General features: G+C 36.1%; 1 protein-coding gene across 2 annotated transcripts; it reads right to left on the bottom strand.

The window, feature by feature from the left end:
- Window positions 1-1,747: 1,747 nt before the first annotated feature.
- LOC123556520 (fucose-1-phosphate guanylyltransferase-like) lies at window positions 1,748-25,132 on the bottom strand. 2 transcript variants are annotated; one of them, XM_053542757.1, is made up of 6 exons: window positions 24,944-25,132; window positions 24,403-24,481; window positions 20,256-20,350; window positions 17,075-17,308; window positions 8,824-8,997; window positions 1,748-6,538 (listed from the first exon to the last, which is right to left on the bottom strand). In XM_053542757.1, exons 4-6 carry the CDS (start codon window positions 17,121-17,123, stop codon window positions 4,866-4,868), a joined length of 1,896 nt encoding a protein of 631 aa, XP_053398732.1. In that variant the 5' UTR covers window positions 17,124-17,308; window positions 20,256-20,350; window positions 24,403-24,481; window positions 24,944-25,132; the 3' UTR covers window positions 1,748-4,865. The 2 variants fall into 2 exon arrangements, with proteins under 2 accessions (XP_053398732.1, XP_053398731.1); XM_053542756.1 differs by lacking the exons at window positions 17,075-17,308; window positions 20,256-20,350; window positions 24,403-24,481; window positions 24,944-25,132 and adding an exon at window positions 13,886-14,023.
- Between the last annotated feature and the right edge of the window lie 353 nt (window positions 25,133-25,485).

The following is a 25,485-nucleotide window of genomic DNA, read 5'->3' as shown; positions in this document are numbered from 1 at the left end:
GAACCAAGCTTTGCACAAAAATGCTGACACCAGGACCCAGTTGTTCGAAACTTTAACAGGCGATTAAGCTAACGGTTTATTAACTTTTAGAGTTATCTTTCGGCATTTCATAGACTTTCAAAAACAAATGCATGAGGTAAGAATAATAAATGCTGAAAAATCTTTACAATAAAATAAAAAAATCTTACTAGTGTTTCCCACCAAGTCTAGTATTTTGAATCAAAATTTGACTAGCGGTTAGTTTAACAGCCGGTTAAAGTTTCGAACAACCAGGCCCAGTAGGACAGCTCTCCAAGATCAAGCTAAAATCAAATCTTAACAAGAGACTTAGAAATGTTTTTCAATGTGCATACCTTTTCAAAGATTAAATTGCTGTTTTCTAACTAGCAAGCAGGCACCATTATCTATTTTAGAAACAGTGATACTGACCCCAAAACTGCTTGATATGCAGTTCCAGCATTTGTCTCAATTCAATCTTCCTAAACCAAACTATACACAGTTAATGAGTGGCCACTGTTGTTGTTTTGCCACTGTTGTTGTTTTTAAATTCACTAAGAATGACCTGACCTTGACCTGACTGGCCTATCATGCATTTCTAATCTCCGTTTTAAAATAGTCATCTGCTGTTGTTATACAAATAGTCATCTGCTGTTGTTATACAAATAGTCATCTGTTGTTGTTATACAAGTAGTCATCTGCTGTTATACAAATAGTCATCTGCTGTTGTTATACAAGTAGTCATCTGCTGTTGTTATACAAATAGTCATCTGCTGTTGTTATACAAGTAGTCATCTACTGTTGTTATACAAATAGTCATCTGCTGTTGCAATACAAGTAGTCATCTGCTGTTGTTATACAAGTATTATTTGATTCTTTTTATCCTGGTTAAACAATTTTTCATGTAAATCTGAATATCCAAACTGAAGTTACTGAGTTACAGGTGATCTTTCCTATGACCTCTAGCCCATTAGACGAATAAATTATGCAATTCCAATCTTGGTACTGATAAAAATTTCTTTGATGAAGTTTCATTTGATTCAATTTATCTTAACTTGAGTTATTGAATGGACACCAGTTTTTTTCTTCTATTTTCAGTAACAGTGACCTTCATCCCTCTGGCCACATACAATCAGACAACTTAGCCAAAAACCAAATTTCAATTTAATATATCACTAAAAAGAAGATATTTTTAAATGAAATAATATATATATTTAACAGTGGTTTATGTCTAATTTCTGTAACAGAAAACTTGATTCCACTGACTCCATATGTAAGTTAAACCTCAGGTTAACTATACGCTATCTAAAGGCAAAGTTGAGATTGAATATCTAAACCAAATCTAAAGTTACTGAGTGGATCTGGTAAAGTTTGTCACCTTCTCAACATTTCTCAGTATTAACACAAGTTTCAGTTCTGAAATACTTCTGGTCAATATCTTACAAGTATCAAAGTGGTCAGTCATGGTCAATATCTTACAAGTATCAAAGTGGTCAGTCATGGTCAATATCTTACAAGTATCAAAGTGGTCAGTCAACATAACTACCTAGTTGGTGAAAATGATCCTTTATATCAGTTTTAACCAATCAGACAGACCAAGACCTGACCAACTTGATCCCTGTAATGGAATATAATGGAACAAAGCTATTATTTTCTTTCCATTTTCATCTAATTATTCTTGATTGTTCTAAATTTTAGACCAAACAAAAAGCTTGTGCAAAATTTTAAGGCAAAAGAACAAACATGTGTATAAATAAAATAAATTCTTTATATCATAATTGTGTAACAATGTTTAACAATCACTGGGAAATTGTTTCCAATCTATATTTTAACACAAAACAAAGAAACTAATACAAAACATTTCCCTGATTAATGGAGATTAGAATATTCTGTAACAACTTACAAGGAGACAAAATTTCATAACACACACTGTAGTACATATGTTAAGCATCATTGTATAAATCCGGTACAAAGGCTTCTTGCAGTCTGAATAGCTACAGTTTATTCCTTATACATACTGTAAAAGCAGTAATTTTTGCGAGGGTTTAACTTTCGCTATATTCCGGAGGCCCTTTATCTCGCAAACATTAATCCTCAAGTAAATATTCACCATTAGTACACAATGTATTACATATATGATTAGATGTCATGTAATTCAAATTCAAGTATGACACCATTTTTACAATTTCGCGAATGTTAAACCTCGCGAACATACTCAAATTTTCAAAATTGCAAAATTTTGACCCAGTGAAAATATGTGCTTTTACAGTATACTACAAGTCAAATTGTCCTAACAGAATACTGTGGAATCATTTTACTTCATGGGTATAAAATTTTGTGGTTTCTTCAAAAATGGTTATTTCGTTGGGACGTGAATAACTGTTTGTTGGGATTAAATTTCTAGGACTAATGCAACCGTGAAATCAATGAAAATTAGTCCCACATGAATATTAATAATTTCACACTATTAATACGCTGATGTAATAGTTGGCAGGTTAAATGAATAAAGTGTATGCAAACAATCAAATAGTCACAGGAAGTGCATCGGTATTGAGGGTCCTTATGACTGCAGTTCATCTAAAACACACAGAATGATGTAAATCATAATGTACACGTTTCTACTGCAAAGTATTGCTAAACTAGAAATGTGTCATAGACACGCATGCCCCCGCAACATGAGAAAGGTCACAGGCATGGTACTGTTTACAAACTTGGCCCTATTTATTTACAAAAAAAAAAATTGTAGGAAAACTAGAAAATTAAGTATTCTGTATATGTAGTGAAAATTGGCTAAGTTCAACCAAGGACTGTGACCTTGACCTTTGAGCTAAGTTCAACCAAGGACTGTGACCTTGACCTTTGAGCTAGTGAAATGATTTTGCGTACGACACATCATCTATCCATGCTTATCATTTGTGTCAAATTATTTTGAAAGCGGACCATGCATGTCAAAGTTATGGACCGGACACAAAGACCACATTATGAGTATACATGTAGTGAAAATTGGCTATGTTCAACCAAGGACTGTGACCTTGACCTTTGAGCTAGTGAAATGGTTTTGCGCAAGACACATCATCTATCCATGCTTATCATATGTGTCAAACTATTCTGATATCGGACCATGCATGTCAAAGTTATGGCCCGGACATGAACACCACCCTTTCTCAAACACACAAACACACACGGACAGGGGTAACACTATATGCACTGCCCCCCCCCCCCCCACATTTTATGGCGGAGGCATAAGAAGTTATTTAATATTTCAGAAGACACTAATTACTGCACAGGTGCCAGCACAATGACGCACTCATTACATGACTTTTCATGTTAGTGTAATCTTATTGTAACTGTTGTAGTTTAATGAATTTTATTCCGATTACTATCATTTTTACGTTTTATTCAAAATGTATGATCATTCAATCTTGTGTTCAATTTTCACTGAAATAATTATTATGTTAATATTTGACACAGATATAAAATGTTTCAACAAAAACAAAACTGTACAGTTAGAACAGTTGTTAAAAACATTTCTGCAAAGATGAATTGTTTTATTGGTACAGTAGTATATGATTCTAACATGAGTGTACTTGATTGTCATTTAAACACAGAGAGAGACGTTCTGCACGTTTGGATCAAAGAATTTTCTACAATGCAGAATTTGATTTAACCCTGATTTTTCAAAATTTCAGAATATACTTAGAAAATTCAGCAAATAAAAATGATAGGGTCGTGTGCTTGATTTTTTGCTAGACTGATTTGAAAAATTTGGACCTCACGCATTTTCTCATAATGGGAGTCTATCGGAAAATCACAACTTTCATAACATTTTCGTGAATATAAATTTTTCTAGAATGTAGATTTTAATGAAACTTCTCATCAACGTAATTAAATATATGGTCGATAATATGGTAAAATAGGTCTGTGTGCTTATTTTTGAGCTATTTGACCAAACTTAAGTGAACCATACATTTCAAGATAATTTAAGACATTATTTTTAATCATTTAACGCCTCAGATGTTTTAATATCATACATTAATTTTAGAAATATAGTAACAGTACCATTGTAATCAATTTACTCACGGATTGCCATTAATTCATAAAATGATTTTCATTTCTGTACCCCAAATCCAGGCTTTATTCTATGTTTCCTGGAAAAATGACATTACGCCATCACTTCTGGTTTATCAAACGTGCAGAACTACCTAAAGTTCATTGTTAAGATGCATATACTAGTACATTTAAAATCTCTGTGGTTCAATTGCTATATATTAGATTTTGGACTCTGAACTGTGGTAAATCAGTCAATAAACCACATGAAAGCCTTGGTTGTTTGATATAATAAAACTGCTTTTCTTGGAACAGTAAATACTGTCAACGTAAGAACAATATTGTCACCCAGGCTGGAGCTGAAGCTGACACTATTTCTCCAATTACCGACAATATTACTGTCTGTTGAAAGACAATGTGCCATTTGTTTTACTACACTGAAAAAAATAGACAAAAAACAATCTGCCCTTTTCAGAAGTTAAATGAATTTTTTCAAAAAAAAAACAAAAAAACAATCAACTAATCCCACTCTATTAGATATGCAGAGCCAGCAAATTCATGAAATGGTCTCGAATGGTAAAATGTAAAATGGTGTTGGTGCACTGACAGTAAACCGGTATATTTTTTTGCTAAAAATAGACCAATTATTGAACAGAAATGAAGACATTAAGAATACACTGAACTTTACATTGGCAGCTAACTAGTGACAAATCGGGTATAATATATGTAGTATAAACTATCAGCTGTTTCTTTTTTACCACAATACATGCATCAAACCATGGTTTGCATTGTAACAAAATATCATAAATCACATTTTTTTATCAATATTGAGGACTAACATTTCTATCACATTTGATGGTATTGTACAGTACATTCCTCCTATTAAGCATTGCCTCTAAATCTTTTTCCTTTAGTACTGTTGCCATGGAAACCAATCTAACTGAGGTCAAGGTTATTGCTCCAGTTTTATCAGTTTTTGCTGCATTCACACATTTTAATGCCAAAAGAAGAGATTCACTAGCATCATCTGTTACAGGGAACAGATTCGTGTACCAGAGATTAACTTTAGTGTCAACGTTGTCAGGAGCCACTAATGCAAGATCTGTACCAGTCACAGCTGTATAATCTTCCACAAGTTTTCCTAGGAATGGCAGTCGCTTGACATCACCTGCAGGTGCTTCTTTCTTCAAATTATCTTTTATATCAAAGAAGACAGTCACAAATTTAGTCTGGCCCTCTTCTCTGATTGGAACTGTATGCAAAAAGAGATTATTTGGGAACTCTAGTGTCTGCACAGTATTCATGTATTCTACTAAGAAAGGAGTTTTTCCTTCTAAATCTTTGACCCTGATATCTGCTTTAAACTCACAATTGCTAAGAATACAACACTGTCCAACTTTAACTGGAACACTGAAAGAGCAAAACTCAATGACTGCTGTAGCTGATACACAAGATTCTGTTGGGAGGTAGCTGTGCATCACACAACCAAGGCTCGTATCTGAAAGCTTCAAGCACTTAGGTGGTGTTGGCTGGTCGGAAGTGTCACCTGATCCAGATCTGAGAGCTGGTGGATTCTGACCGCCATTCTTGGTCCACAAGTTGAAAACATCTTTTTCAAGCCCCATCTCTGCTTGAAATGTATCATCACAGCAGAAGTATTCAATGTACTCCTTTGTTGTGCCAATGTGTATAAACTTGGAACAATTCATAACTAGGAGAGTTATATTCGACTTGTTTAGAAGATTGAATACTTTTTTCCGTGTTTCATACAGACCCGGTGTTACTGTGCTTACATTTGAGGTATTGTTGATATAATCAGAAGTTGCTCTAGGACCTAACGCTTGTAGAAAATCTCCGTAAGCATCAATTTCACAGGACAGGGGTCCATTCTCTTCTGCAAATGCAAGTAACTTCTTGCTGACGTCATGGGCAAAGAAAAATGAACTGTCTGTATAGGCAGCTTTACCTTCAACATGAATTCCGTTGGCAAATTTGAGATTGTTTGACCTGAGCACAGCTCCTTTCTTATACATCACAACCTCGCTTGGTTTCTGTAAAACTTCAAGGCACTCACACACCTGAAGTGGGACATTTGGATTGACTTTCTTACTGTCTTGAATAACATACACACCATGACCCGTACCAACAGCAAGGCTTGATGGGTGGGCTAGAGCTGTAAATCCAGTCTCTGAAAACTTGATATCATCATGTTTTTCCCCTAAATTATACACTAGAAAATCATCTGCACATGTTACAAACACTCCTTTGGGCATTTTCACGATGAGTGGACAAAACATAGCCAATTTGATGTCCAGCATTTGGTAAATTGGATTTCCTCTTGGTATTGGGGAGAAAATTTTCCCAAGTACACTTGCACTGGGCATTCTTTGACTCTGGCCTCCAGCATGAATGAGCAACACTCTGTACTCAAACAGTTTCTCACCAAACTTCTCATACAGTGCCTCAAGTGATACAATAGTTGATCCTCCATTTCCTGCAATCAAAAGATTAATTAACATTTTACACATTGTGTTGAATTTAATAGTGCATTTGAAACATTTAAGTTGTAAGAAAGCTTTGCTTACTTTTTGTCTGCAAGAACAAATTCCTCACATGAAAGATTTTAAAATCTTTTCCCCTACAGGTCCTTGTGTCAAAAGATATAGGTGGTGATGATGAACAATTATTATAGGTTTGAATCAAATCCATTGTAAAATAACAGAGATATAGTGAAAATGCATCAAAATTAACATAAAATTCTAAGTAAAAGGGGGGCATAATTCATGAAAAATTGGGTCCAGAGTTATGGACCTTGTGTCATATGATGTGGGTGATGATGTGGAACAACTGTTTTAAGTTTGAATCAAATCCATTTAGTAATAACTGAGATAAAGTGAAAGTGCACCAAAACTTTAACCTTTAATTCTAAGTTAAAAAGGGGGATAATTCATGAAATATTGGTGCCAGAGTTATGAACCTTGTGTCATATGATGTGGGTGATTATGACGAACAACTATTTTAAGTTTGAAGCAAATTCATCAAGTAATAACAAAGATAAAGAGAAAGTGCATCAAAACTTTAACCAAAGTGCAGATGCGGAAGGACGCCGACGCTGGGTCGAGTAGGATAGCCCCCATACTTCATACAGTCGAGCTAAAAACATTGAGTCAAAAACTTAACAACAAAGTGCTTAGTTAGAGGGAGGGCCTAAGTCTCACACCTGATGAAAACCTTAACCATCTGACTTTGCTTCTAACTAGGTTTGGTGAAATTCCTTTAAGCTGTTCATTTAAATGAAAGTTATTTAAAGGTTTTTTCTATATTTTGCTGTCACGCATCGAAAACACGTAACCATCAGAGGAAATCATTCAAAGGTTTTTCTATTTTAACTCTAGTAGCCCCTAAAATGGCCAAAGTGCTCCCATTTGAACAAATCTGGCGTAAGACCTTACAATGATGTTAAAGACTAAGTTTGATAAAAATTCATCTAGCAGTTTATGAGAAGAAGTCTTTTAAAGGTAATTCATTTTTTAGCTCTAGTGGCCCCAAAAAGGGGCCATGTGCCCCCATTTGCATAATTTTGGGAAAGGACTTTATAATCATATCTTCAGACTAAGTTTGATGAAGGTCTATCGAGTGGTTCATGAGAAGAAGTCGTTTAAACGTATTTCTAATTTTAGATCTAGTGGCCCCAAAAAGGGGCCAAGTGCCCCTATTTGTATAAATTTGGGAGAGGATTTTATAATCATGCTACAGACCAAGTTTGATGAAGATCAATCTAGTGGATCATGAGAAGTTGTTTAAAGGTATTTCTAGTTTTAGCTTTAGCTGCCCCTAAAAGTGCCCCCATTTTATCAAAACTGAGGGAGGACCTTCTAATGAAGCTACAGACCAAGTTGATGAAGATCCATCAAGCGGTCCATGAGAAAAAGTTCTTTAAAGGTTTTTTCTATTTTCAGCTCTGATGGCCCCTTAAAGGGGCCAAGGTGAACCATTTGAACAAACTTGAAAGAGGTCCATGCCAGGATGCTACTGACCAAGTTTGATGTGATTCTGACCAGTAGTTTCAGAGGAGAAGATGTTTAAGTAAAAATGTTGACACAGGACACAGGACGCCGGACTATCCACCTATAAATAGGTGCATAACTAAGTAAAAATGCAAAAATGGAACCTGTCCAGTGCATGTCAGATCATCACAGTGAACAGGTGTGTGAAGTTTCAATATAAAAATATAACCAAATCAGGACAATGATGCCAATGCCAAGAAACAGGTGAGCAGAATAGCTCTACCTATCCTGCCAACAGTCCAGCTTAATATTTATTCCCTTGATAATCATGCACTTTAATCAGTTCAGATATTAAACTGTCAATACAACCAGTTAAATCAATGAACAGCTTTTTGACAGAATTAATTAATTTCAAATCAAGATAGGCAAAGGGAAGTAATAATAATTTCACAAACTTGCATTTTTTAATGTATATTGGCAAATAGTGAATGCAAATCTTTGACAAATATAACACAGATATTCTTGTATAAATATTATTCGCTTGGCTTAGTATGTTTATCAAATTTATACTTATTCATGAATAACTCAATCTTGATTGGGCAACCAGGACTGGAGTAACAAATTTCAAAAATACCTCCAGTGAAAATCTAACAGGTATTTCAAAATCTGATTAACCACCTTTAAATCCATAATCATATAATTAATTACAATTGTGTCTTAATGTTGAATTAAGATTTAACTAAAACACATGTCAGTGACTGCCATACATTACCAATTTTGGGGCCAGTAGGATCAGCTACTACGAGAATTTCTACTTCAAGTGGTAGTTCATGTCTTTGGTACTTGTATTCTAGCTGTTTCTCGTACACATTTTTCTGAGCTTCATCAGCTGCCGTCAGAACCACAACATCCCAGAAAGGACTACCCAGCTCCTCTTTGTCACGCCCTGAAAAACATATATATGAACTTACTGCACACATTTGTCAATAACAGACAAACATTCTGACCACGTTTGATGTAATTCAGGCAGATCAATAACCAATGATTACCCAATGACCTAGTTTTTCATCCAAGTAACCAAGTTACAAATTTATCCTAGATTTCAAACAGGTAAACATTCTAAAATTACTTCCCAAGTATCACAAAGATGAAGTAGAAAATGTAGCCTCTAGAGTGTTAACAAAGTTTTTCTATGATATGATCTAGTTTAAGACCTCAGATAACCAAGTTTTTGAACTTGAGCTACAGTTCATAAAAACAAACATTCTGAAGAGTTTTATGAAGATCAAGAAGAAAATGTGACCTCTACTGTATTTACAAGGTTTTCCTTATGTTTTGTAATGTTGTCTTCTTGCAGACTCAAAATAAAACTTATTGTATTGTATTGTATTGTAACCCCAGATGACCCCATAACAATTTGTCCAAGATTATATTAGTAACTAATTTATAACATTTTTAAGTTTCATTAAGACTGGTCAAAAATTGTCCGAGTGTTAACAATCATATTGTTGATGACGCATGACACATAACACCTGAAGACAGCCACAGAATGATCACAATGGCTCAAAATGGAGCTAAAAAGTGGTCGTTGTTGCCGCGAATGCAGTGGAGTCCAGGCCTCGACACTAACAGTGTCCCAGGATCCCGAAGACCCCAAATTCTAGCGAGGGACACCAATTATTCAAAGCTAGGTGTTCCTCCAGGATACCTATGTTCAATAATGACAATGTAATAGCCACATTGAATACCGAGTTGTATTCAAAGATTTCTTAATTTTAACAGAATAGTCGACCAAAAAATTATGAAACCGATGTTGCTTCATCTCCAACAACCAAGGAGGGCAAATTACGCCCAAGGCTACACAAAGGGAGCAAATATAAAACAAATTAGCCCAAAAAAAACAAAGCTCAAAAAATCTAAGTATAAAAAAAATCCATAGTTACCACAAAATGTTTTCAGGCAATAATAAGTTAAAAAAACTTAAAAATGGAGTAACATTAGTGTACCAAAAAGTTCCTAGGACTCAGCCAATATAAAAGCAAATAATGAACCTTTACTAAGTGGACTGACAAAGCGAGTATCGAAACAAATCTATGCACATAGTTACAATTAAAAGATTGAACATTCTGCCAAGTAAAACAATACAATCTTCAAGCAGTTCAAGAGTAACAGAGCACAACGTCACTGATATGACCTTGACCCCTAATGTGACCTTGACCTTGAAGCAGTCATCCGGAACATGCGCTCTGCACGTCGTTTACAATGTGGTGAACATTTGTGTCAAGTTTCTTTGAAATCCTTCAAGAGTCAAGAGTTACAGAGCGACACAAACAAAGATATGACCTTTGACTCCTAAGTGTGACCTTGACCTTGAAGCGAGACATCCAAAACATGGGTCTGCACATCGTTACGGATGTGGTGAACATTTGTTGTCAAGTTTTTTTGAAATCCTTCAAGGGGTTCAAGAGTTACAGAGCGGACACGAAACAAACTGATATGACATTTGACCCCTAAGTGTGACCTTGACCTTGAAGCAAGTCATCCGGAACATGCGCTCTGCACGTCGTCTTGGTGTGGTGAACATTTGTGTCAAGTTTCTTTGAAATCCTTCAAGGGGTCCAAGAGTTACAGAGCGGACACGAAACAAACTGATATGACCTTTGACTCCTAAGTGTGACCTTGACCTTGAAGCGAGACATCCAAAACATGTGGTCTGCACATCGTCTCGGTGTGGTGAACATTTGTGTAAAGTTTTTTTGAAATCCTTCAAGGGGTTCAAGAGTTACAGAGCGGACACGAAATTGCTAACGGACAGACGGACGGACGGATGGACAGACGGACACCAGCGTCATAACATAATACCTCCCCTCTGGCGTATAAAAACTGCTCAATCTTTAATCGTATTTATTTCTTTTCTTGCTTCAATTTAAATTCAGCAACAACCTATATAAAACAAGAGCGCCGCCAAGCGGGGCAATATACGCCCGAAGGCTTACATCATAGGATAGGAGCAAAATTTTAAGAACTTGACTGTTGAAGCCCCAAAGGACTGGAACAACAAAAGGAAAACTTCAAAAAACAAATCTAAGTCCACAAAAAAAAAAATTCAAAGTCTACAAAAAAATCTTTATCAGGTACAGGTATGTAAAAATACACCTTAAAATTGGAGGTACCATCCATGTTGTACCACAGAAAAGTGGTCTCGGTTTTTCCCTACGGCCAATAATAAAAAAGTTTCAAAATAAGCTATTTATAGTAACATAAAAGGGAAGTAATTCAAAAAAAAATTATTGTAAGTACAAAAAAAGAGATCTGCCAAATAAAAACAAGAGCACTGCAATGCAGAGCAATATACACAAAGCAAAGTCATATATGACCTTTGACCCTTAAGTGTGACCTTGACCTTGTAGCGAGTCATCCGGAACATGCGCTCTGCACATCGTTGCAATGTGGTGAACATTTCTGCCAAGTTTCTTTGAAATCCTTCCAGCAGTTCAAGAGTTACAGAGCGGACATGAAACAAACTGATATGACTTTTGACCCCTAAGTGTGACCTTGACCTTGAAGCAAGTCATCCGGAACATGCGCTCTGCACGTCGTCTTGGTGTGGTGAACATTTGTGTCAAGTTTCTTTGAAATCCTTCAAGGGGTTCAAGAGTTACAGAGCGGACACGAAACAAACTTATATGACCTTTGACTCCTAAGTGTGACCTTGACCTTGAAGCGAGACATCTGGAACATGCGCTCTGCACGTCGTCTGGGTGTGGTGAACATTTGTGTCAAGTTTCCTTGAAATCCTTCAAGGGGTTCAAGAGTTACAGAGCGGACACGAAATTGCTAACGGACAGACGGACAGACGGACACCAGCGTCATAACATAATACGTCCCTTCGGGCGTATAATAAAGCATAATATAGACTGTTGCTGAATTTAATTTGAAACAAAAAAAGAAAGAAATATGATTTAAGATTTAGCAGTTTTGGTTGAGTACATTTTCATTCTTTCAAACTGGAGGGGTCCCTTGTATTGGTGAGGGACACCATATTCTACAGGTAAGGAGTCCTCTGGGACACCACTGAAAAAAGATAGTGTCAAGGCCTGGAGTCAGTGTACCCAGTTTCGCACTGTATGAGGTTTTGCACACCCAGCGAATTCATGTACTTTGTGAGAATAAAGCAGAAAATTTAACAATTCTTTGTTATTATTTCACGAAACTGAGTAACATATTCCCTACATAATTTGACACAAGAGGTCATTCCCCACTGGAGCCTCGCTCTGGTAAGTGCAGACAAAAACAATAATGATACCAGTGGAGGCCAGTAGGTCAGCTGAAAAATATTAAATTTCATGAAAATAATGACTATGCAAACAACAACAATGTGCAATATAAATTGAAAAATCACTATTCTATCATACATGTAAGTATTTACCTATTACTTTCCTCAAATAAAAAATATTTCAACAGTTATTGGAGTTCTCCCAACCTGCAAAATGACTTCAACATGATTGTTTGCTTTACCTGTAGGATACCTGTAGGATGATTCTGTGGTCTGGTGGAAGGGTGTAAACCCTTTTTAAGCCCCTCTTCTTATGGAATTGCCGCTGTAAGGCTCAAATTTGTTTCTTCACAGTTTATTCATTAAAGGAAGTGTCTAGCCGTCCGGTAACCGGACGCCTAGCCTGCGTTCTAGTCGTCCGGTTACCGGACGGCTAGCAAATCCTCAGGGGATTTTCTAGTCGTCCGGTAATTGATTTCATAATGAATAAGACATGATTTTATATAGTTTTAATGTTATTTACTTAAAATATCGACACTTATCTGCAAACAAAATTTTGTGTAAATACATACTATAAACATTTACAATAAATCACGGCATTATTCAGCCGATATTTAAAATGGAAGTTTGCCGAACACAATAATGGCGAGATCGACGTGACGTCACTTATTAAAATCTGTTCATCTGGAGGCTTTTATGGGATCGGAATTTTTAAATTTTAACAACTTTTTCACTGGATTTTCAAAATTAAAACAGTTTTTAAGTACTTTCAAATTTTCATATGTTAGTATTCAAATATTTTTTTAATGAATAACTGTTTAAAATGACATCTAATTTCAAAAGCGGCAGCCTGATGTTCAAAACTTTAAGAAAAACCGTAGTTAAGCTTTTTTTAAATACTTCTTTGTTAAGCGTTCATAATTAATCCATTTTATTTTGAAATAATTATAGTCAAAATTAATGAATGAATTGCTTTTTTAAAAGCTTTCCATTCTTCAAAAAATACATATAAATTTGTGTTTTAATAATTAAAGTTTAGGCCGTTAGAAAAAAACATCACTTTTTACAAAATAGCATATGGACGTTCGGCGATCAGTGTTTTATCATTTCTAAAAATAGAATATCAACGGATTTGTAAACAAGCACGATCTCTTGCGTTTAATCGACTGAAAAATCAGATAAGTATTGATATTTTAAGTAAATAACAATTAAAACTATATAAAATCATTACTTATTCATTAAGAAATCAATTACCGGACGACTAGAAAATCCCCTGAGGATTTGCTAGCCGTCCGGTAACCGGACGACTAGAACGCAGGCTAGGCGTCCGGTCATGGTGTGCGAAACTGGGTATAGTTGCATATTTATTATCTCCCTTTATGAATTTTCATTCATGGAGAGGTTAAGATCGAGTATCTTACTACTTGATAAAATCTGACTGACAAGAGGTTCTTAAATATATTAACGTCATTATAATTTGCAATTGAGAACGAATTTGGTACGAGTTGATTTAGGTACGAATTGAATAAAAACAAGAAAATCTGTTTCGAATGCTTACCTCTGATTTTTTCATAGCGAGTAAGTACGTTCGAAAAATACTTTTGCATAATATTAGTGTTTTCAGCTGGATGGATATGGATGACACGTTTAAATAAATGACAACAAATGTGACAGCTGTTAAATTCTCATGAATAACTTCCCTTGGAAGAGTATTATTCAAGCTAATCAAGCCAAAGTGATTAAAGAAAAAGGTCACCTTCAGTTTCTTATGAACCATAAGTGTATTAATAAACCAAATAAATCAAATCAAATCAGTGGTTTTCGGACCAAAACATTTTGCGAGTGGAGCAATAACAAAATGTTAACAAGAATGGGATATTTATTAAAGAATCACTGTACAATAACATAGACCTACATCACAAAAATGATCACTGTTATGTCCTATTTTTACTTAATAATGCCAATATTTCCGACGTGCACATTGTTAAGTACTGTATTTATCACTCGAGATGGTTTTTTTTTCAGATATACATAGATAAAGGGTATGAAAAAATAGTTTGAATTCTATTTGACCAAACAAGAGAATATGTAAATTTGGCGGGATATTCCTTTTAAAGATTTATATGCATACTTAAATTTCAATGCAGAGACTGGGAGTTTTAATGAATCTCTCAATTTACAGCGCTAAACGTTACAAAGTCAAACAACCCGTCTGAAGCACTCCGTGGCCAACTTCTTGAAACAGTCAGTGATGCAAATTACGTCGATATCATATTTTTCTCAGACCATAACCATGTGGAACTATTCTCCTCTTTGGCGATCTTATCAGTACATCTACGGCACATATTCTGATAAGCCATCAGGCAGCGCAACTGATAAATCCTATTCCTATACTTACATTGATTTATATAGGAAAATGATACATTTACCATAGAAAATGTCATAAATTACACATTTCTATTTATTCTATACCATCCCGGATATTTCCTTAAAAAACAATTCAATACCTTTACGATGGTATATTTTCCTTCAAAATAAGTCAATATTTGGTTGCTTCAAAATTCGTTTGAAAAACGTCTCTCAAATTCAATATAGATTCTACTCTCTATACATATTTGGCAGAATTACACGATAACCCTGATTTTAAGAAGAAAAAAGGTAGTTCCAGTTCTTATTTTGTATTATAGTTCGCTAATCTAAATCTTCGCCTGTTATAGTTGCACTGTGCTATTTTATGTTCTTATAAAAGTGTACGTATTATATTTGTATTTTTTTTGCGCTTTTATGTTCATTTAAGCAGCCATATACAATTTAGTATATATCTAATAACATATACAGTATACTGGCGTGACTTGTAGAAGTTAAAGCATTGAAAATAGTATAGGGTATCACTGTGACTTACGAGTACACCTACTTTATTTTCCTAATTACATGTTTTTTGTAGATTATTGAAAAAAAAATAAAAAGAAACATATCTTGTATTTTCACTGTGATAAATATTAGATATATACTTCAGTAGTAAGGAACTGCAGTTGACTGCGAAATCGTTATTTCTCTAAGGACAAACAACAAACAAGGTTAAATTGCTTCTCAGTCTGCAACCCCATAGTAGTGTTTGTATGAATGTGTATGTGACTTACAAAAATAGATAAATCCTTTGGACAAGATAGTTATTATTTCTTGGATCTCAAACATACAGTTCGAAAGAAAAAAAAACAACAGGTGTATCATAATAAGTTAAAATATTCTAGATGTTAGCCAGTCTGATGCCTCACCTACCTCCTAATAATACACTACTCAATACCCATTCCCTCCTAAAGCAGCCAGAAAACGATTCAGCATTCGTAAAAACGTACGGCCTTTAAAATGCAAGAATAAAACTAAATTCCGATGAAATTTCAAAAGTCGCATTTTTAAATAAAGAGTTTCGGTCTATATTAAGTCCAAAATTCAAATTAGATCTTGCATCATTCTGCAAGATGAAACAAAATATTAAGCGCAAAAACGAAATTCACAACATAAAAACAGTCAAAACCATCCATGTAAATGTCAATAGCATAGAAACACTTGTCAAACTTGAATCCTTATTAGTCGCTAGAACTGACTAAGTCCGCTTTCAAAGGAACTTTCACCGATCCTTTAACTATCTACCTCTATCAAATAGCCCTATCAAAAATTCACTACGTTTAATGTGGCCATACCCTTCAAGACGTAATTAACGACATAAGTTCAGAGTCCATACATGTTTCTTCTGGAATTCAAAAAGGGTCATTGATTGACCCCTGCTCTTCCTTATAAGAATATATAACATATGGAATATTCAGTATAAAGAATGTCTATATGCAGATCATTTATGTATTACTTTGGCAAAGTCCTTTCAAAATGATCCTTTCAAAATGATCTTATTAAATTAATTAGAAAAGTCGATGTTAGACTGGGATATGAAATTAATCTATCAAGTTGTCAAGTAATCCACGTCACAACAACTTCGTGTGAAGGAAATATCCCATTCCCTGTGTAATACACTTTCGCGACCTTAGCAAAATACCTTGGCGGGAGTATTTCAGACTTGAAGACGCTTACAAAGCGCAACTCTTGGGTTCATTGGCAGGAACATATACTGCCAATTTTAGAATAGTGCGCCGATTCAGTGTGTTTGCGCCATACACATGGAGTGACTGACTGATATCGATTTTCTTATCGTGAGTTGCTACCACTACCGCACGTAACGGGACAAGCTGACCAAGATGTCCAGTCAGAGAAACCTCCACCAACTTGAAAATATAGCAAACCATGCAAGATCTACATGTTTGAATGACTTACAACAAATATACAGCTTTACTGTAATATCACGCTGGATGAATTAAGAATAAAACATATCTTCATTCATACCAGTGACAGACGGTCTTTATGTTATCAGTTGAGCACTGTGACGGAAAGCAATGAAGGGCAAAAAAAAAAAGACTGCCGGAGTCACCCACTCCAATATCAACACACTCCCGGTCTTCGACACCTAAATCAAAGTCATCCACGTCGCCTTCGTCTGAACCTCTTTAAGGCTAGAATATCAATGACATAAGCCTGGTAGGCAAATCCAACATCTTGAAAAAATGTCTGTTATTGTAGCATAAAATCATACCAGCTGCACAGGAATCATTTATGTCTGATCGCTATGAATTGATCGTACGCAATGCCACAAATGTATAAATGTCAGACAAAGGGTTTGAAGAAAGTATGTCATACTTACAAATTTCGGTACTTGACTTTAGACGGAATGGTAGAAGGGAAACAATCATAGAATTATACTGACTGGGGCATGCCTGAGTATTACAGCTCTTGCTCTGAGTTGTGTCCCCTACACAGTCTGCGCCGTTATGGGCTGGTGCAGGATTTGTGCAAGATCTGCTCCTCTGTGAAGTTCCTCCACCACAAGTAACTGAGCATGAGCCCCACGATGCCCAGTTTGTGAACCCGCCGTCAGCTGTGTAAGAAGCATAGTATAATAGGGTTATTACAACAGTAGCTTGATCTGGGATGCAGTATTCGGCTCGAGTGGATTTTGCCAGATCGGATCTCACGGGGCGCGCAAGCGCCGAGTGTGATCCGACCTTGCAAAATCCACGAGAGCCGAATACAAAGTCCCAGATTTAGCTACTGTTATAATGACCCTTTTATTATATACCTTTACCACCGTTTGATTCTTGTTTTGTTCTTGAACGAAATCTTCAATGTTTATCGATATTAAATGGAACATAGTTAAGTTTTTATGTGCGCTTTTTATAGAAATGTGTCGGGTCATGCATATTAATGAAAATAGTCCGGCAGCATACAATACGGAAGGTAAAATACGGAATTTAAAAGGTACAATATGGAATTTTTGTCGGTTTGTTCATACAAGCAGAATTTTTACAGAATTTATATAGGTATAAAATAATACGTTTTATAGTTATTTGCATACACGTGATATGTATGGGTATTCCTGTGACCTCAATAACTACTGATGAGTGTGTATGTAAGCTAATAACGTCGCTTTTCAGCTCGGGGATGAGGAAACAAAATCGGTGGTACTGAAAAAACGAATTCGGTGACATACAATTTTTTGTTAATCAAACGCAAGTAAATATATTTGCGCATTTATGATTGAAATTTAAACAAAATTCCTCGACCCAAAAAATGTTATTCTCGAAAAACGGACAATTTTCCAGCTAAACTCTACGTTACGCTTTGTATAAGTATGATGCTTTAATTTATTTATTTATTTATTATACCACATTTATATAGCACTCCTTTCATGCACTTGTACACGCTCAAAAGTGCTTTACAGAATAAATTGCAAAAATACAAACAAATACGTATACAAAGATAATGCATTCCACATTAACCAAAATCATGAATGAAAACAAGTATAATTTAAAAACAAGATAAAAAAATAAATGTATCGGTCAGTTAACAAAATATTGTACAAAGAAGTGGGTTTTGAGGAGGCTTTTGAAAGCAACTAGCGTGTCAGCTTCCCTGATCTTGACAGGAAGGGAGTTCCAAAGCTTTGGAGCAGTGCACGAAAAGCTGCGATTGCCATACATCATGGTTTTAGATTTTAGCATAACCAGTGACAGCGTGTCTTGTGATCTTAGGGTCCTGACCGGTTTATACACTTCTAGCATATCCCTAATATAGGCAGGGGACTGACTGTGTAAAGCCTTAAAGGTGTGGGTCAGAACCTTGTACTGCACCCTGTATTTCACTGGCAACCAGTGAAGCTCCTTCAGAACCGGTGTTATATGATTGCGACGGGGCGTCTTAGTGATTACGCGAGCTGCAGTGTTCTGGACATGTTGCAACTTGTTAAGTGTGCTGTTTGGTATACCACTTAACAAGGCATTACAGTAGTCTAACCGTGAAGTAACCAGGCTGTTTATAAGGGTTTTTGTGGCATCACTGGTAAGATACCGTCTGATGTGACCTATTCTGCGAAGTTGTGCATATCCAGCCCGGCACACCGAGTTGACTTGTTGTTCCATATCCATACCGCTGTCAAGTACTGCTCCAAGATTCCTAACACATTTCGTGGATTTTATCACAGAATCACCGACCTTCACAGAAACGTCATCAATTACTTGTAGTTACGCTTTGATGTCAATAGCATTACCTCAGTTTTGTCAGCATTGAGCTTCAGCATGTTGGAATTCATCCACGAGACAATTTCAGCCAGACAGCTCTCAATGCGGCGCAAAGCTTCACTTCTGGTCACAGCCTCTATCGGTTTAAAAGATAGGTATAATTGAGAGTCATCAGCGTAGAAATGACGTCTGCATATGGCACCCACGGGTTTAGTGTACATGATATAGTTCTTTGGACCAAGCACTGATCCCTGGGGCACACTGTATTTCATCGACGTAGGCGTCGACAACTCACCATCAACGCAAACAGTTTGATAGCGGTCACTAAGATATGATGACATCCATGCAAGTGCTTTGTCTGTGACACCAAAATGATGTTCGAGCCGGTGTAACAGTGTTTGGTGATCAATCGTGTCGAAAGCCGCAGAAAGATCGAGTAGCACGAGGACTGTTACAGAATTTTGATCGAGAGATGTGAGGATGTCATTCTGTACCTTTATCAAAGCCGACTCAGTTGAATGAAACTTTCTGTAAGCAGACTGCAGTCCCTCATGTAGCTCATTTTCACTCAAGTGCCGTTCAAGACGCGCATCTACTACCTTTTCTAAGATTTTTGAAATGAAAGGGAGGTTAGATACAGGCCTGTAGTTTATGAGAATGTTTGGTTCAAGACCTGATTTAATGCGTCATAATCTTAAGGTACGTCATAAATCATTCACGAAATTTATATCACAGGAAAGGAAATTTTAAATCTTTTAAAAATATATTAATTCCATTCGCGTCCGCTTCCAGCTAAAACAGGGATATGCCGAAAACGTTACAGAAACAATGAAAATAAGGCCAAGAAATGACGCCCAAATTGTGCCGTTAGTGGCCAAGTTTGACAGCGCACCAAATAAATATGGCTTAAATTAGAGCCAAACGGAAAACTGAAATAAATCAGAAATATCCTCAATTTTCTTCCGTTAATTTTTCATAGATCTATCTAAAAAAAATTTAAAGGTCGCATTCCACCTTAATATATATATATGAGCCGCAACATGAGAAAACCAACATTTGCATTTGCGACCAGCATGGATCCAGACCAACCTGCGCATCCGCGCAGTCTGATCAGGATCCATGCTGTTTGCTATAAACGGTTTATCTGATTGCAATAGACTTTGAAAGCGAACAGCATGGATCAAGACCAGACTGCGCGGATGCGCAGGCTGGTCTGGATCCATGCTGGTCGCAAATGCACTATGTTGGTTTTCTCATGGTGCGGCTCATATGTAGCTCTACCATACTACATTTGAAGGAAGTACTTACTAGGACAGGATACTCCTGCACTACAGCTTGTGGAACTTGTGCTCGAACCCGCACAATCCGCGCCATTGTGCTGTGGTGATGGATTATTGCACGATCTATTGTTTTATGGAAACAGATTAAATATATATTTCACTTTTACTAAGCATCTTTTTTAAAATTTCAGTTAGATTTACACAGAAGCATACACTATTAATTTCTTTCACACAGGGACCTTTTGGCATACAGAACTGAAAACTTCAAATATCATTATTCAATCTTAACCTTTAGCCTGCTGGCGGCAAGTGATTCTGCCTTTGCGTGCCTGCACTGTTCGCTATTCAGTCAGTAAATTTTCAGTGGACACCCCTTTGACTAATAAATTGTATGGCCAGAATTAAATGATGGACCAGTCCATTTGAGAAATTTAGCAGGCTAAAGGTTAAAATTAATGTCATATTCTTACATGCTAAACGGTGTTGATGCGTATCACTGATAGTATCACTGTCATTTAGTGATCAAATATAATTCACCTTTTTTCCTAATAAAACCACTGAAAATAAGAAATAAAATAATAAAATATACAACACACCCTGGTACCGGCGCTCCCAAGTACAGATGGCACTCACACATACAGCGCTCGATAAGCGATTTTGGAGAAGCGGTGGTGTAGGTATTTCTTATTGTATCTCCGGTAATTCAAAACTTTTTTTAAAATGAAAGATATCTGCGCCCTGACGAATAATTGATGACTATGTTCTGTGAGTGTCACAACATTTCATCTTGAAATAAACAAAATACGGCGAGTTAAACGTGAACGTTTGACTCAAAAATGTCAAATGTCCAAAAAAACACGTAAAATACTCAGTAAATACTCCAAATGTATTCATTTTTGATACAGTATCGTTTAGTCATGTCTTCCTACAATAACCAGTTCAAATTCCAAGCCTTAATTTGTTATATTTAAAGAATGACTCGTTTTTAAAGATGGTAAGGGGTTTCAAAATGGCACTCACATGGCACAGGTGTGTATTTTTTTGACGCTCAACAAGTACAGCTAGAGAAAAGTCTTCAGAAATGTGGAGAAATCGTCAGTAATTTGGTTTTAGTATATTAAGGAGGCCAAAATACTCAAAGAAAATCTAAATAAATATTATGCGTCTCAACTGCCTATTATTTGAACATTTTTCTACCAAAATTGGAACGATACAGAGAAGATTAGCATGTAAAATTGCAACGATTTTGTTCAGTCGTCAATGTATAACTTTTTAAAACACAACAAGACTTGATATATGCCAACCTGAGTAATTGCCCTTGGGTGTATCTGACTATAGGATATTTTTGTTTAAAGAAGAGTCTGTTAATGTAGCAGGATGTGATTAAAACTATTATATTTTTTTTTATAAAAATGAATACTACCGGTAACAGAAATGTGAAGCCCCGAGTATGTTTGTACATGCAGAATATAATAAAGCGATTTTTGTTTTATTCCTATGTTTACAAATGTTCCGATACAGTGATGATCATTTCTTTTATCATTTCAGACTACGGACATAATGAGCGAAACAGAGCCTCTTGATGAATCCTTTGTTGACTGTAGTTTACTCGACGGATCTCTCCTAGATGTGTCTACAGAAGAAACGGTAACTACAGTAATTGATGTAACAGAACAGCACTTAACCGTCAATCACCACCAGTGTCAAATATGTGAAAAGGTTTATAAACGTAAAGACAGTCTTACCAGACATATGAAGATTCACCAAGAACATGTATTTTTTGTTCTAAATGTACCACGTTCTTTGACAATGAAACAGCCTTGGCTACACATAAAAGTCAAAAGCATGCGGGCAATTATTTATGTGTCCAGTGCGGGAAATGCTATTCGTCCAAACAGGTTATGGAACGCCACGCAGCAACACATGACGATTCGTCAAAGGCTAATCAATGCCCTGTTTGTGACAAAACATTTTCCGACAAAATAAGACTAAAGGCACATATGAATATGCATGAAGGAATAAAGCCATTCTCTTGTCCGACCTGCAACCGGAAGTATAGGTGCAAGTATGAGAAAAATAGACACCAGCTAATGAATTAATAAGATATTAAAATATGAGCGTCTTTTGAACCTAACAGACATTTTAACAAAATTCTATGGTGGCTGATATATGCCATTCCGTCTTTCCGCCAATTTTGGGCGCCGATTTATAACGTAAATACTTAAAATTGCGCTCCCGCCCTTTCTGATTCCTAATATTTTCTCTATGGAGAATATGTAAATCGTCGGTGGAGCCGAGCGAAAACTGACTGATCAGCGGGCGCCGAGCAAGAAGTTGAGGTTTGAAAGGCATAATGGTGGGATCGCCGAACGAAACGACGATGATTAGCCATCTTAATTATTGGCACAGCCCTTTTACATATTGAATCTCGCTCAACGCGCTCCCCCCCCCCCCCCCTCCACCCACCCGCTAATAATCGTGTTTTCGCTCCGCGTCGCCACATGTTAGCGCATTTTTGCTCGCTAACCACTCAGCGTTTAATTTTTTTAATTCTCCGTGTTTTCGCTCGACGGGGTCGAATTGACGAAATGGTATAAACCAGCCACCGTAAAAATCTTCTATTTGTCTGTTATGAGTGTTTACTGAATCTATATCTTATATCTAATAAAACAAGTAAAATATTATTCGTAAGAAGTTCAACATTTATTATACATTCAGTGTAGACGTATGGTAAGTTAAAATTAAAATTAAAAAAAAGAACAGAAAACTTGTCAGTCCGTTATAAATGAGTAATCAAACACTTATTCCCCACCCCCACAAAAAAAAAAAAAAATAGCGCACGCAAAAACTTGCTAAAGTGAAAACATTATATGCTAAATCAAGGACTTTTAACTGCTTATACTGTTCAGGTATTTATCAGATATTTAAATCCAGCTACAGAAAGTTAGATGTTGCTTAATTTTACAAAATGATTGGCATTTATGCAGTGTGGTGAACTTTAATCTGTTTCTTGCCAGACCGCCCCGTAGTCTTGTTGTGAAATCATTTTTATTCGCGTAGGACGAATTTTCGCGTATTTCGCTCTAGGACCGATGCGCGAATTTAAGAGCACGCTATTATTATTTTTTCATTTTATTTTTTCATTTATAAATTGAAAATGCGCGAATTAAAGCCTGCGCGAAACAGCCCTTTTTCACGTTTGCGCGAAATTTCATGCCAGCGAATTTAAATGATTTCACAGTATATATTTCGTACGGATGTTTATAGTATTATACTGGTACTCAAAAACGTTGAGATTGAACTGAAATATTGTTTAATAACGGCGTTTAACCAAACGCACAAACGCATACGCACGCACAAACGCACGCAAGCACACACATATCTTCTTGCAAACCTTGCCGTCCACTGATCTTTCTGAGTCCTATGAATGTTTTGAAGCACGTTTTTCATTTTTCAACGAAATCCCAGACATATTAAATTTTAGCATTGATCAGTTTTCAAGAACCTTTTTAATAAAAAATAATGTTAAAATATTGTCGTCGTAAGTTTTAACATAAAAAGATCGACTTCTGGGAGTCATTTTTTTAACGGTATGAAGATTTATGATCATACAGGCACCACACTGAGAGTAAACAACAACAAGGTCTACATTTCTGAAGACTTTTCTCTAGCTGTACTTGTTGAGCGTCAAAAAAATACACACCTGTGCCATGTGAGTGCCGTTTTGAAACCCCTTACCATCTTTAAAAACGAGTCATTCTTTAAATATAACAAATTAAGGCTTGGAATTTGAACTGGTTATTGTAGGAAGACATGACTAAACGATACTGTATCAAAAATGAATACATTTGGAGTATTTACTGAGTATTTTACGTGTTTTTTGGACATTTGACATTTTTGAGTCAAACGTTCACGTTTAACTCGCCGTATTTTGTTTATTTCAAGATGAAATGTTGTGACACTCACAGAACATAGTCATCAATTATTCATCAGGGCGCAGATATCTTTCATTTTAAAAAAGTTTTGAATTACCGGAGATACAATAAGAAATACTTACACCACCGCTCCTCCAAAATCGCTTATCGAGCGCTGTATGTGTGAGTGCCATCTGTACTTGGGAGCGCCGGTACCAGGGTGTGTACAAGGCTGCTCCGTCCCTGGGTATATAAACCTACCTGCTTCTCTGTTTACTTCCGGTAGCGCACGTGACGGAACAACTTCCGTAGCTTCCCCATGATCCCCAGTTACCATCAACTGTTGTATCAAAACAAAAATGTTGTACGGGATTTAATTTGAAAACAACTGCCATAAGGCAGTTAGATTTTTTATGTTTAGTGGGGGATATTCGTTTTCCTTTATTTAGAATGTTTGCAATTTTGTCAAAACGTTATTTCAGTTTTCCAAATACAAAATAAATGGCCGAATGTTGAACTTTACCAAACAGCAGAGATACAACGCATTAGAATTTTTTTGACAGCATACCAAAGTATGAATGAGAAAACAGTCTACTGTACATTCTTTTTAGTTACATGCTGCGACTGGTTGGCACTTTAGCACAAATGCATAGTAACGTGAAATGTAGTAAACAAACAGTTGATTCGCATGCTGATGAATTCTTAATTATCTTTAAAATTATCGTTTATTTAAGTGTGCATCATCATCATTTAGTCCATATCATATGTCAAATGAAAAAAAAAATACTAATGAAAAACTCACTTGGACAAGGTGTGGTGCTTGAGCACGCTATTGTCTCTGCACTATTTCCGGAACACTGTTTCCCGTCATATTTTGGTTCCGGGTCTGTGCATGTGCGTGTTCTAGTTTTGGTACCACTTGCTGTTCCTCCATTCGAACAAGACGCTGAGCAGGTAGTCCACGCCGACCAATCAGCCCATTCACCATCAACTGTCGAAATAAATGTTCATATTATAATTTCCATTTCTTAACATTGTTAATATTTTCAAAGAGCATAAAGAGTTTAAAAAAAACTAGCTAGAACTGTCACAGGAGTGACGAATAATACCCCAACAATACGGCCTTGTCACAGAAGTATGGCAACCATAAGAAAGAAATGGCCACAAGAAGGTGCAATTTAAGTTGTTCAACTTGAAGGCGAGTGTTTGTGAAAGAGCCTAGTGTTATAATTAGACAATGATTTCAGTAATTATACAGTTAATTATATAAATGTCACAAGTTTTGTTTTAACAGCATACAAAATATTTAAGGTTGGAAATCATCGATAAATTGTAAAAATTTAG

Source organism: Mercenaria mercenaria, chromosome 5 (genome assembly GCF_021730395.1).
Source record: "Mercenaria mercenaria strain notata chromosome 5, MADL_Memer_1, whole genome shotgun sequence".
Classification (NCBI taxonomy): domain Eukaryota; kingdom Metazoa; phylum Mollusca; class Bivalvia; order Venerida; family Veneridae; genus Mercenaria; species Mercenaria mercenaria.
This window is presented reverse-complemented; position numbering and strand designations above follow the sequence as displayed.

Coding starts and splice junctions, on each gene's coding strand:
- LOC123556520 (XM_053542757.1), bottom strand. CDS start 17,123: ATGATTGTTTCCCTTCTACCATTCCGTCTAAAGTCAAGTACCGAAATT. Junction 8,998..17,074: donor AAAGTCAAGTACCGAAATTT/GTAAGTATGACA, acceptor TATGTTTTTCAG/GGCGTGACAAAGAGGAGCTG. Junction 6,539..8,823: donor TCCTACTGGCCCCAAAATTG/GTAATGTATGGC, acceptor TTTTGATTGCAG/GAAATGGAGGATCAACTATT.